The sequence below is a fragment of the Rhopalosiphum padi genome, chromosome 2, assembly GCF_020882245.1.
Source record: "Rhopalosiphum padi isolate XX-2018 chromosome 2, ASM2088224v1, whole genome shotgun sequence".
NCBI lineage: Eukaryota > Metazoa > Arthropoda > Insecta > Hemiptera > Aphididae > Rhopalosiphum > Rhopalosiphum padi.
Window position 1 is genome coordinate 67,432,446 of NC_083598.1, and position 15,331 is coordinate 67,447,776.

Sequence of the window (15,331 nt, forward strand, 5' to 3'; positions counted from 1 at the left end):
AATTAAAATAGAAAACACAAACATGAAAATCCTAATATATTTACTTTAGATCCCACGGACAACTAGTTTTAAAAATGCTCAGTACTAAATAATATGTAGGTATTCAATATTATATTGTCTATATCTATATTTCATAACTCTTTATGTGATCCTTACTTCTTACTAATAATAATGTAAACAATCAATCATAGATTTAAAGTACCATTAAGAATACCTTGGTTATAATATATCACTTTTTATCGATTGTCATCACATTTTTGATTCTTATTACCTTGGCTCCTTAACCATAAGATTATCATAGAAAGAAAACAAATTCAATATAATAATATTATTTGTTATTTGTTATTATCATTCAAAATAGGTCCTAGGTACTTGAATTATAAAACATAACGGCCGTAAACATATTTGAAATTAATTAATTATTTATTTATTTTAATTTATTTATTTAAATTATGATAAATATATAAAAATTAGCACTTTATTTTTAGACACTAATAACATTTAGCCCGACAGAGGACATCCGTATACCTACTTTTAAAAATAAATTATTTTCACCGATCAAAATTAAAATATTTAAAATTGTTCGTGATAAATCCGCCTCTATTTTAATTTCTATATAAATTATTCAAATTCTCATATTTTTAGATAATAATTTAAATTTCCTATAGTTACTAGGCTGTTATCAAAGCCCGGAATTTTTTTATTGTTTGTAAACTAACCTGTATAATATACGAATATACGATATGTATAAAACTGTCAGATACTAAAGATTAAGCATATACATTTAAATTTTGTATTCATCTATACTTGAGATGATATGTGTTTCAGTTACAGACGTCTATGTATAATGTACATAGTATAACACTATCATCTTAATACAATAGTTATAATTTTATTAAATGTAATAACTTGTAACCAACACATCTTAAAAAATGATGAAAGCCATAAATAATCAAAATAAATTTATTAATAATTGATTATAATTTATGCATGTGCATTTCAGTTTTTTTTATTTGTTAAATTATGTATATATCGTTATAAAAAACATTTAAAGGCAATAATAATAATTATAATTCATGCACACAGTATACCTACTTCGAACATGTGACCTTCCAACACAAAACGTTCCAACAGGGTGACCCACATTTAAAAATCAAAATATAAATTTAAAAATTCAATATCAAGTACATTTTATTTGGACATTGAATGTATTTCTCAGGGTGGTCTTGTTCACATTGAATAAGTTGACAATGAATGTTATGTAGGAAGTTAACTGAATTGCCTCAAGACATAAAACATTTTTTTTAAATGTCGTTCAAATTCTATTTGTATGATTTAAAATAAATTTATGTTTTTAAGTATAAGAAGAAACTACTAAACTAGTAACTATTCATTGTGCGTTTCTTTTACTATAGAATATAGATCGTATATAATATCTTAATAAAGTAAAAGTATAAAAATAAAGATCATTTTTAGTTAATAATATTATTATTATTTTAGATCCCGAATTATAATATTTTGGAATTATTTTAATTTTTAAGTTGAAGGTATTTATACCTTAATAAATAAAATATATAATAAATACTATTAAGAACTACGATTACATAAATATTAATTTAATATTAGTTAAAACTAATAAACTAAATTTGTTATCATAATCCATAAAAAATTAACAATCTAAAATCATAAATTGTATTTCGTTTTACGTGTTTAGACGCAAAGGAATGAACGGTGAAGTCAGGACAAGCCGCGTTGATGACGATGACTTGCTATTAAATAATGATTTGAGAAAAAAGAATAACGAGGGTCGTACTATATGCCGAAAAGAATCCTGTTACATAATGCAAGACGACCAATTGTGCCCACTTTTCACTGTATTAGAAATCATGATGATGGCAGCAGACTTGAAACTCGGATACACACTCTCCTACAAATCTAAACTTCTTGTAGTAAGTGATTAGACCAGTCTCCGTTTCCTAAAAATATGATTGATACAAATTTATTTATTTATTATTTATATTAACAATAACACGATATAAACTTTAAAATCAAAACACAAGCACTTACACTTAAAACGATATTTTTAGTAATCATGATTCAAATTCTTTCTTGTTTCCCTCGGCTATATTATATTAAACAAGCAGAAAACAATTAAAACATAAATATTTAATTAAATACCTTTACCAATTTTTAAATTATTTTTCTCAGCAGTTAAAACCAAAATATATTTCTCTCAGAGCGTAATTCAGTCAAAAAAAAATATGATTTAATTTATTTTTACAAGTTTTTGTTTTTATTTATTTACACTTATAAAATTATATCATAGTTTAAAAATAGTCCTATCATACACATATTATATAGTTAATATTTTCATTTAATAATATCGTATTAAATAATAGAAATTAAAACGATTTCCTGTATGAAAATTGTAATAAACTAAATTTTCAAACTATTTTCACTCAATCCAAAAACCAAATGGTTTTGATTTTTCCGATTTTAGTTTCATATAAAAAAACAGTTTTTCTGCAATAATTGGTCTAAAAATAGTTTCCGTTTATCGTGGTTAACCGGTTTTAAACTGGTTTTGATTTCGTGATTAAAATTCTTATTTTTAAATTGTAACAAAAATGTATACATTATATAAATAAAACATGTATGTAAAATACAAAAGTACTCAATATTATAGTTATAAACCATAAAATAACATAATACTGTTGAAAAAAATGTAGTTTATATTATTTAAAAGGATATCAGTCCACTGTTGATTTTGTTTCTCTGGCCTACACGCAACATGAACAAAATGCATTAATGTAGTCATTTTTTATATTTTTGAATAATTTTAAAGTAAAATAACCCATTAAAAATAATTATAGAGAATAGTATTTTTGAAGGTATGTGACATATATATCGATTAAATACTGTCTCAAAAAACTTGATATTCACTAGTCAAACCCCTCAAAAATATCATCCTTTTAAATTTTTATGTTAGGATTTGTAATAGATTTTACTCTAAAATTACTCAAAAATCCTAAAAAACGATTCTACATGAATGCATTTTATCTGTTGCACGTGGGTCCTACACAGAAAGCTAATATTGCTCTGGTACCTGTTTAAATCGATAGCTAAAAAATGAAAATACAGCAGGTACTTGTAAAATAATATATTAATAAATGTATATAAACCACAAACTAATAATAATGATGAACATTGATCGCTTATTTTTTAATTTTTAATTCAAAACATTGTCCATCTACTACATACATAATGCTATTTTTTTTCTTGATTGTTAACAATCATCAATAGAAAATTCCGTTACCTACTCATATGTGAGAAGTTTAACTTAGATAAATAATTATAAATCGATACTAATTTAACATTAAAATTATTACTTACTCATACTAAAAGTATTTATAATTTTACATGTGTTAAAAGCTTAACTATATTAGTATTAACTAATCGTTAATATTATTACTAATATGTTTACTATATCTATATTTCTTTGTTATCTACAAGGTCAGATACAACGGGTTAGAACTACCTTGATAAAAAATTAAGAAAAAGCATAAAAATGTTTATATGACCTAGTTTTAAGCTCGATCTTAATAGTTAATACGTATTTATTTTCTTTGTTACACGTGTAATTTAACTAAAATTTTCTTTTATAACACTGTTAAAACTTACCTAAGTAAAATTCGAAAATATAATAGTTTCCTTTTTAAGATTTATTATTACTTTGTTTAAATTCTTAAATAATATTTATATTTCTTTTTATAACATTTATTGTGATTTAAGATTTCAATATAAAATATATTATAGGTATTTATTTTAAAATTTAAAAGTCATATAGAATGAAATAGTATTTTTTTTTTCGAGTAGATTCAATAATAATTTCACATCACAATAATTCTTTTCTTATATTTATAACAACTACAAAACGCATTTATGCATTATTTAATTAATACTATAGGTATGTGTTTCATTAAATATTATAATATAAGGTTTATATAGTTTATTACATGACTTCGTATTTTATCATAGAAACATAACCTATATTATACTTATTTAATCGCATTTTATAATAATTATAGATCCTGTACATTTAAGGTATAAAAGGTGATTTTTGTATTAACATAAAGGTGCTTATTATTTCAAAATAATTATTTATGTATTAATGGTTAATTTATTCCGTTTTAGACACGTATTTTCAACTTAATATTTTATTTTTATTATTTTATATTTTCGTAATTTTATCTGTCTATTATTAATACGACAACTGAATCTATGTTTTAATTTCTAAATAGAAATTCTATTATGTATATATATATATATATATATACTTTAATCTATACTGTAGTACAGAATATTAATAGATAATACTAATCAAAGCATTGTGATATCATGCACTTATCTTCTTTTTTGGCTGTAGATAGCCATTACATGAAAAAGAAATAGATACCTAGTTGATTTAATAATTTGATTAATAATTCACATGTTATTGTTATTTGATGTAATCTTGATTTTTAATTATTAAAAGAAGAATATTTTATATCTTATTTAATTTCCGGGATTTACTATTTGAAGATATATAAATTGTATTATATTGTGTCGTAGCCATGGGGGGCAAGCCCACCCCCTATCGGCTGCATCAACTTAATATAAAAATAAACTGTTATTGTTAATTGTTGATTATATTTTTAGTATTTTAGGTTTGCCCCCCACCCCATTTTAAAATCCTAGCTACGCCGCTGTTTGTACATGTATTTTAAAAAATCAATTACGAAAACGAAGTAAAAATAAACATACCTACTAACGTAATTATAAAAAGTCATTTTAAAAACAAATTATACTAACTATTAAGTAGGTACCTATTGTTAACTCATGCATTCAATGATACGCTTATATTTCTTCTACTACATAATTATTCAAATATTAATAAATAATAATAGTAGGTACCTATATAAATATATATTGCATCTTAGTAGGTATGTACCTACTACCAAAATACGTTTAAAAATACTTTTGTTTAGGTCATTGTTCTGTAGAAAAAAACTTCCTTTATTTGTCTCTTCAAACAACATTTGTACTACCTAGCAATTCGCATAAAAGTATATAGTCTTTATCATGGCCTCTTCGAATGGCAACGTAATTCAATCGTCTCCAAGGCTATGTCGGTTTAATAATTTATCATACAATTATTTATTACATGTCATCCTTCGAATAATTATAAAAGAAGAACTCAAGCTATTGGTATTATTTAAATGATTTTAGCTTTATTTTTTTAGTTCTCAATTTAGAACCATGAGTTTTTCTTTTCCACGTCAGTCACCAAATATGTTTAAGTCACGAAAAACAAATACACCTACGACACACCTATTATACTCACATATTACATTTTTATTTAATTTTCCCTGTATGCACACGTATGAATATACCTACCTAATTAATGTACACTCATGTAAGCATGTGTTTATACATCTGTAATATTGTAATCACGTATTGAAACTGACATTGTCTCCTTGTTTTTTGATTAGATCGAGGACATTCTAGACAGCATCGGACTTTCCGGCAGCCTTCACACCAGGTGCGGTAGATTATCCGGCGGACAGAAGAAACGCTTATCCATCGCTCTTGAACTTATTGATAATCCACCCATCATGTTTCTCGATGAACCCACTACGTAAGCTCTTCAAATTTGATGTTTTATTTTATTTCATACTAAGATTACCCATGTATAATATATGCACCTCCTGAGTCCTGATCATACAAATCATGAGATAATACATTATATAACCAGGTCTGTTCATCTTAGTACGCGGTCGAGTAACAACTAAAAAAAAAGTGGTCCAAAAACTGTATTAATATATTATAATATATAAAAAATTTAATTTTCGTACCACTGTTTTTAATCCTAGCGGTTGTCGAATGCCAAAATGAATTGAACGGGTTATACAATAATTTAATAATCATTAAGGCACGTATCGTGATTAAAACGAAAGTACTTATGTATCTATACAATATATATATATATATACCTATTATAAATAATATTATAACAGTAAGTCAATTTGTGTATTGGGTCGATAACGCTGCTTTTATTTTATTTTAGCAATGTTGTTCTTTATCTATTTCTTTTTCAGTTTTTAATATTTTATTGTATTGTATTTATGTAATTCATTGTAATTACTGATGTAACAACTCTTAGAATTATTGAGACACGATACATTTAATACTACTTGATCAATACTTTATTTCGCTCCCATTTTCTGAAGATACATTTCAATTTGTATTTTATATTTTTGTTTTAACTAACAACTATAATCAGTATACCTAATACTTCAAATATTACGATTTATCATTGATTAAAATTGTTATTAATTATTAGTAGTAATATTTTACATATCTATAACTCATTTTAAAATGATAATATCAACAAAATCATATGACATGTCCTAAATAATATTCTTACTTTTAACTTTTAAGTTGGATAATAAGTAAATTGACTCCACTATTAAAGCTAACAACATAAAATGTATATTTGTATAATATGTATAAGTATGTACGTTAGTATAACAGAGACAACACATGCGGGTATAACGTCTTCTTAATAGTCTTAATAGATAAAGGTAAATAGGTAAATGATGAATATATTTTTGAGTTACTACAACAATAGGTAGGTGCGTTATTAGTAGCTGACAATATGATTCATGAATTGTCTACACCAGGCACCGGCAACCCGCGGCCCACCAAATATATTTCATGGTGTTTAAAATTTCAATTTTATATCTTAAATTGATATAAAATTTAATTTAATCATGACTTTAATATAGCAATGTGCACATCTCATGACATAAGCTATGAGCAAGAACTTAATCTAATCATACATAATGTATAATATGGTATATAATAAATTATATTTTTTAATATTTTATTTTTGTATGCGGCCCTCAATGAAAAACTGAAAAAAATTATGGCCCGGATAGGTAAAAAGGTTGCCGACCCCTGGTCTACACTAATGTGGATGTATGAACAATCAATACCTATCTAGTGAGCTAATGGTCCCTTAAACATGATTTAGTAACATATAGGCCATGTTTAGTCCATCTAATTTTAGTGAACTATTTAAGTATAATTAAATATTTTATGTAATTTTATAAATAAGTTACTAGTGTATAGAAGAATTTAAAAAGGTATCTTACCTTAAATAGGTAACTATAATATGTTCAGGACAAAATAATATTTTTTGGATAACTTTTAATAAACTTCTTTAAATATCTATGCAAGAAAAATGACATATAATGATATAATACCGGAATCCATACGTCATTCTACATTTGAAATATATTTCGTTTTTAAAAAATTATATTTTTCTGTTAAACATTCAAACTATAATATTTATCTATATTATTATATACTCTCATCTAGATATTTTGTGCTCATATTATCTATAATTGCAATGCATAATAGTATAAACGCGTCTATTATTATTATTTCCAGTGGTTTGGATAGTACAAGTTCACATCAGTGCGTGTCGATCTTGAAAGGTTTGGCCAAAGGCGGCCGGACAGTGGTTTGCACGATACACCAACCCAGCGCCAGCACATACGAAATGTTCGATCACGTCTACATTATGGCCGAAGGGTACTGCGTATACCAAGGCTCTAGTCAGAACACCATACCTTATTTGCAAACAATCGGTCTTAACTGTCCGCAATATCACAACCCAGCTGATTTCAGTAAGTACTGCAACGATATTTTAATTAATTAATAATATGTTTACCATACCACTGCCATCATATATAATTCGTCTGTTTTCCGCCGCATCATATTGTAATCGTCGCCCGCGTGTTGACGGGGTCATTACTAACTATAAATCCTTCTAACTGGAGTTGGTCCGATCTCCAGTGGTCTGAATGGTCTGATAGATCATTATCGTGTATTCTAATGATCAACAAAACGTTTTTGATTGTGCGCATAGTGCATACAACATATTATAATAACTATATTTTAGGTACCGGGTACGGATCCAGAATGATGATCTGAAATAGTCAAATACATTTAAAACGTATAACAGTATAATATCACACATATTTTTCTCGAATGTAATAATATATATCATGTTTTACAGTTTTTCTTCGTTTTTTTAAAAATAATTTATTTATAAGTGATTTAAATTTAAAAAAAAACAATAGATACCTATGCCATTCAATTTTAGAAAAATGAGTAAATGTGTGTGTTTATGCTCTCTGGCTCGAGTGGCACGGGTTTGCCTTACTGGATCCGTCCCTAATGAGTCCCCGACGCAAAATTAATAATAATAATATAATATCATCAACGATAAAGACAATATTATATTGTTATTTTTGAAGCTATTCCGCGTAGCACAGCTTAAATGCTCTGCAAGCTATTTAGCGGTATTATATTAATATATTATATTACTTGGCAGTAAAAAATTCACGTATCGCTTTTAACGTTTTTACTTTATTAAAACTGAGAATACATATATGTATCTAGTATTGCTGTTGAATATAGAGGTACGTATAACATGTGTATATTTATTTGTTTATTTATACATATTTTTCTTTGAAGAAGAGTGGGTCCACACACAGTCCACACCTAAGTTCCTGATGACCTTATACAATTTTTAATTAAATTACAATTCTTTATTATACAACCATGTTTTTATCCCTTCTACATAACTTATAAGTTATAATCGTATACGACGGGTAATAGATAGGTAGTATAGTATATTTTACAATATTGTACAACATTAATGTTTTACAAGTAAACAAAAATATCTTCTTGATTTTATGAAACTGTAAAATATTGCTTATATTTAAATTTAAAATCGCAAATAAAAACTGGTTTTTAATTTGTTTTATTTTTAAAACATTGTACATACCTAATAATTAATATTATGAGATACAAATACACCATAAAATAATAAATTTGTATCATCCTGCCAAGTATTTTTTTACAATAATTTAATTTTATGTGATACCATCTTGATTTATTTAATCTGCATGCCTATCTTGCCATATAGAACATAACAAATTCATTTAGAAATACTTAAATACAATAACAAACAATTACCGTATAAAGACTAATAATACACTAGCCTATAGAGTATGTATTCTGGGTGATTAACCGTTTGTACTTACTTTTTCAACTACTAAAAAAATTACCAACCCTACATTTACCTACTAAAAATTAAAATACAATATTTTCTTTTCTCTAATATCGTACATTTTATACTTACTATCGAATATCTACTGACATGGTTTAAAAAAATTGTGATTATAGTTTTGGAAGTAGTGACGGGTGAATATGGAAATTTCACCTCTCAACTCAAAACGGCAGCTATTGATAAATCATGGCGGACACCACCTCAAATCACCGATTCACGTAATATAATTAATTTTTTAATGAATTATGTCTTTTATAACTTTTTCCTATACAATACATTATACATACTGTATTTTTATACACATATTATAATGTGTATAGTGTACCAATTATTATAAAATGAAATGTTTTTTAAAAATAACATTTATCAAATATGTACTACCTAATCGCCCTAATCTTTAATGGTTATTAAATTGTTTTTAAAATTTCCAGGTTCGTTATTAAAAAGAAAATCTAAAAATCCTGGTCCGACTACATTGGTCTTGGTCAACCAGCCTTCCGAATTCAATAAATTATTAGTATTGATACACAGAAGTTTAATGCAGGTCTACAGAGATTGGGTTAGTTAAATTTATTTTCATCTATACTTTTAGTTGTATTATCAGCTATGTACAGATATATTTTTTACCAGTCGGGTACTGAATGGCCGAATTGGTAGACTCCAGCTCCTGAGCCCCACTCATTTAAATTACAATACTATGTTAATAAAAAATGTTTTATTTTATCAATTTAGATAATAAATATGTATTATTATAATTTATAGTATGATATTTAAATGCATATTAATGCTCCTTTCTAGTTGTTTCGTGCTATACTAATGTTGGTTCCTACTTGATTAAATCCAATTATATTTTCTAAGTATAATTTTAAACTTTTGTAATATTTAATACAAATAATGACACAAAAGCAATATAAAAGAGAGATTAAAAAAAGGCAACATTTAAGATTTGTTTCATAATTGTATAATGTACTAGGTGGCAGGTGCAAACATTTATAACTTGTACCTATATAATTAAATAGTGATACCTGTATTGTATATATCAACAAAAAGTTATTTGAAATATTTTTTATTTCAATTTATAAATACCTTGTAATGAACCAACAAAACTTACCTGTAGATAACTCCATAACATCCCAAGTAATTTTATAATAATATACTTAAATTACGTAGCTCTGCTTTTGAATTTATTCTTATTAATTAATTAATCTAAATTTAAATTTAATTAGATTTAATACATTTTACAATTATCAATAAACTTCTTGAAAATAAAAAAAAATTAGTGTAAAAATATACTGTTAGTTTTTAAATCTATCAAGAAAGTAATTATTATGTTAGAAAATTATATAATAAAAAAATACTAGGTCATTAAAGTTGTACATTATTATATCACATAATAGTAATAAAACAAAATAAATTCTCATGTTTACAAAATTAGGTCACGCTATAACTCAAAGTTCAAATATTTCTAATGTTCTTGGAAATTAATTAATTGTATATACCTAAATTTGTGTACCATAATGTAGTTATAATAATATTTAAATTATTATTATATACAATTTGGATATTATATCAAATGAAATACAAAATAAACATATTAAATTGTAGGAATTATTTTTATTTTTGATAAATAGTTTCACTGTTAAGTTTCTAAAAATACATAAAAATAACCTACCCATAAAACCGTTTCCACAAGACTTTCTTGTCTTATTTAAGACAAGCAAGCGAAAGAACTAGAAATAATTTTTTCCTTTCTTTATATTATCAATTAATTATTAAATAAACCAAATTATGTTGTTCACTGTAATAAAATAAATTCAAACATAATAATATGTTAACTATTTATTTACTATTTAAAACATTATTATATCATCACAACTTAATTATTTTGTTGTAGACGGTTACTCATGTAAAAGTATGTATGCACTTCCTCGTTGGAATATTATTAGGACTTTTATTTGAAAACGCTGGCATTGACGGTGGCAAAACCATCAACAATATTGGATTCTGTATTGTGACACTCGTATACTTAAGCTACACATCCATTATGCCAGCTATTTTAAAATGTAAGTACAGATTAAACATATATAGCTGTATTAGAATATCTCAGGTAAATAAGCATTTAATCTAAAACTTATTTATTTTTTCAGTCCCATCAGAACTACACATTCTGAGAAAAGAATTATTTAACAACTGGTATAAACTATCAACCTATTTTGTAGCGTTTCTCGTCACAAATATGCCTTTACAGGTAAGTCAAGAAATTACCAAAACAATTTGTACGGACATTTTTGTTCATTAATACTTATATTTTTCACAGATGATGTTTTGTTTTATTTACACATCAATTTCTTACTACTTGTCAGCACAAATGATGACGTGGACCAGATTTTTGATGTTTTTATTTGTTTGTCAGTTAATGACTCTAATATCTGAAGGTATTGGCCTTATTCTTGGGACTGCTATGAATCCAGTTGTGAGTCTATATAAAATTCTGTACAAATTTTGTCCATTTTTACTCATCCTAATATATGTTTTAGAACGGAGTCTTTATTGGTTCAATCATCACTTGTCTATGTATTCTCTTCGCCGGTTTCTTAGTACTTTTCAACCACATGCCTATTACCCTGTATTATGTGTCTTACATCAGTTATATGAGGTATGCGCTAGAAGGGCTAGTCGTTTCTATTTACGGATATGGTCGTGAACCTCTAATCTGCTTAAATGAAGAAGGTTACTGTCATTACCGCTTCCCAGAAACAACATTCAAGGAAATTGGTATGACCGATGGAAAATATTGGACGGACATATCAGTGATGGTTGGATTTTTGATTTTCATTGTGATAATTAGTTTTCTGACTTTACGAAAAAGTTTGAAATGTCGTTAAGCCTATCAATCTGTGATTATTATCTTTAAAATATATGTTGAACTTGTTTCTTTAACTTGGTAAACAATTTACCCAATATATAATTTAATTGATATTATCTTAATAATTTAGTGTAAATAATTCTATACTTAAGATTTAGGATTACCGGTATATTTATATTAAACCTAAGTGATAGGTACCTTGCTATTTAGATTTATAGAATATTGTTCAATATATTTTTATTCTTTTTATTTATGTAAATTGTAAGTGTTGTATTTAATTTTTATATCATTGATATTAGATAATGTTTATTGATATTCAACTATTTATGTAAAATACCCTTAATTTTAGGTACCTATTGTAACTATATTGTTTCTATCGATGTGAATTAGTACTTAATGCGGTAGGTTGATTGTAAAAATAAAACTATTTTTTAAATGTTTTTAATTTGTATTTATTATTTATAGTTTAGGAATAGTCATCCATACAACTATAGGCGTGTACAAGACTTAGTGGTAGGTATTACTGTAAATAATTCATTTATATGTGTTTAAGCTTTAAGAAAAGAGTATTCATCACATAATATTATAATAATAGCACTTTTTCTTGTGATTGATAAAGACATTTCTTTGTTTTGACAATGCATTTGATTGATACAAAAATGTAATTTATTTTATACAATACATCAATACATATTGTGCTTTAATTAAAAATATAGAACATATTATTCTAAAAATTATCATAAAAATAATAATAATAATACATTTAATGATATTAAAAATAATTAATTAAATATTTTAAAATAATATCCTAAAAATCTAATTTATGATCTTATCTTGTAAATTGTAACTACTAACAGTACTAACTATATTAATTGAGAAAAAAAATATAATTGTGAACGTAAACTGTAATTATTCCCAGGTCGCAGATGTTATTAGCATACCCTGCAACATCCATACACACACCTAAACATACAACAATTATTGATCAAAGGGTAATATTGTACAATAAGTTTTTAGTTTATGTAAAACAATATATTATTGCTATTAGGAAATAGTATTTAAAAATATATACATGTATAATTGTATTATCATTTTCATGAGTAACATTATTAAAGTTTAACATGCCTATAAAAATATGTAAAAAGAAATGCCAATATACCAATTTTAATTACTAAATAAAATACTACTGTGTATAATAAAATTTACAATATAAAAGGTTTAGGTATAGTCCAAAAAAATATTTTTTTTTAATTATATCTTAATAAATAATATTGTTATTCACTGTTTAATATTTAAATTTGTTTAAATTTAAAATTCAAATGCATATATAACAAAATTATGCATATCATAGTGTATTTTAAATATTTTTTTACAGATATAAGAACAACTTGTTCTTGACATAGAATCTTTTATTACATTTTCAAGAATTTTCACCCAAAAAATAATATTTTATCTAAATTAATAAAAAATAAATTAGAAGAATAAAAAATAAAAAAAATTTTAAATAGTCAAAATATTCTAAAATGTCATCATGTATTGAAAATAGTAATAAACCTGAAAATTTGGTAAAAATTTTACAGATCTACAATTATTTGCTTATGAATTACAACAAAAAAATAAAATTGATTTTGTTGAATAGGTACTGGTTTAACTTAAAAATTCTTGTTTTTCCTTAATATTTTTTAGTTTTTCCCGGTTATTTTGAAAACTACTAAGAAATTTTTATTTACCTACTTTATTTCAAACATTATTTATGCAACATTTTTACCACCAATTTGCATAGTAAACCTAGGTAAGTTAAGTTTAAATTATACAGACTATACATAAACAAAACACAATTATACTAACAATTATTAACTAGGTATATTCAAAATATTATTTAACTGTATACTACATTTACATAAGCATAAATACCAACAATAACAATATACCTAATACATATTAGGTACTTCATAGTTCGTACATTTCACTAGCTTAACTGATAAATAGTCATGGTATACCTATGTCTCTTCGGCAGGAATTTTTAATCATATTTTTCTTTACAAAATATTAAATATTTAAAAATAATTTTAAATAGACTTTGACTACCCATAGTCAATTTACACAATTCTGAACTTTCTGTTGATACTGTAAATTCTATTTTACATGTACTCTATTAACTTCTAAGACATAAGGTTTTATTATAAGCAGTGGTGGATCCAGAAATTCATCCGGGGGGAGGGGGTAATTAAAATATATCCATCAGATACTATTCATACCTACTTAATAACATACTTATTAATATATTCACTATTTAGAATTTATTCTTACAAACTGGTATCAATGACAACATTTTTATACTTTTATAAATTTATAAAATTTAAATATAATAAGCTCAAGGGGAGGGGTATTTACCCTTTTACCCCTCCCTTGGATCCGCCACTGATTATAAATATAAATAAGTGTAATACGTCATAGTCGTCATACTACCTGGGAACATTGATAAAAGACACGATTATATTTAATTAATGCTATACTGCTATAGGTATAAGTTATACCATATAACTGTATAAGAAACAAAACTAAATATCTAATAATATAATCATCCACTATTCGCCTACCATCTAACATAATTTGTATAATTTTATAAAGACGTGTTTATGTTTATTGAAAAAGACAAAAGTTATAATTTCATGATTTTTATCTCACCATTAATTTGTAAATATCGATCATACTTACATATTTTTTTTTTATAAAGTACCCAAATGATGTATGTCATATGTTGGTGTTGACTGTTGGGTAGGTATTGAGTGCTATAAGAGCCCACCCATTAGAAATACTTCGGTGTTTCAGAGTTCTCAGCATTCAGCTAGTAGATAGATTACGACCCTACCACTGTGTACTTACGCTTCAGCCTTCAATCGTCTTTTAGAGTCGCGTCCACCAAGAATGAATCGCGGACGAAAAGTCCATTTTAAAAAAAGTTGGATAAAAAGTCCGGATTTAGTTTTTACGGTCGGACAAAAAGTCCGAAAATACAAAATATTTTATAAATGTAACTAATATTTATTTTTAAAATTTAAATGTATTTCAAGTGTATGTTTAATGTTTAATGTATAGAATTCTGTACCTATTACTTCTTAGTATATCATTGATATGCATAAAGAATAAATAATAAAACCTGATAGTTAAAATTAAATTAATATAATATATTTAGTTACAAATAAATTTTGATATTATTCAATTGTTGTTCCTAAGATATCGTATGATTGTATATTAATATTTTATTATTTTTAAATACA

General features: G+C 25.3%; 1 protein-coding gene across 1 annotated transcript in view; it reads left to right on the top strand.

Annotated features, from left to right (window-relative positions):
* The window catches only part of LOC132923146 (ATP-binding cassette sub-family G member 1-like), a 35,028-nt gene extending 22,533 nt beyond the window's left edge, over positions 1–12,495 (top strand). The window contains exons 4-12 of the mRNA XM_060986980.1: positions 1,715–1,949; positions 5,532–5,677; positions 7,495–7,733; positions 9,301–9,402; positions 9,616–9,743; positions 11,079–11,247; positions 11,332–11,432; positions 11,502–11,657; positions 11,722–12,495. Of these exons, the coding sequence (XP_060842963.1) occupies positions 1,715–1,949; positions 5,532–5,677; positions 7,495–7,733; positions 9,301–9,402; positions 9,616–9,743; positions 11,079–11,247; positions 11,332–11,432; positions 11,502–11,657; positions 11,722–12,069 (1,624 nt within the window). The 3' untranslated portion in view covers positions 12,070–12,495. The remainder of the gene's footprint in view (positions 1–1,714; positions 1,950–5,531; positions 5,678–7,494; positions 7,734–9,300; positions 9,403–9,615; positions 9,744–11,078; positions 11,248–11,331; positions 11,433–11,501; positions 11,658–11,721) is intronic.
* Positions 12,496–15,331: the final 2,836 nt, after the last annotated feature.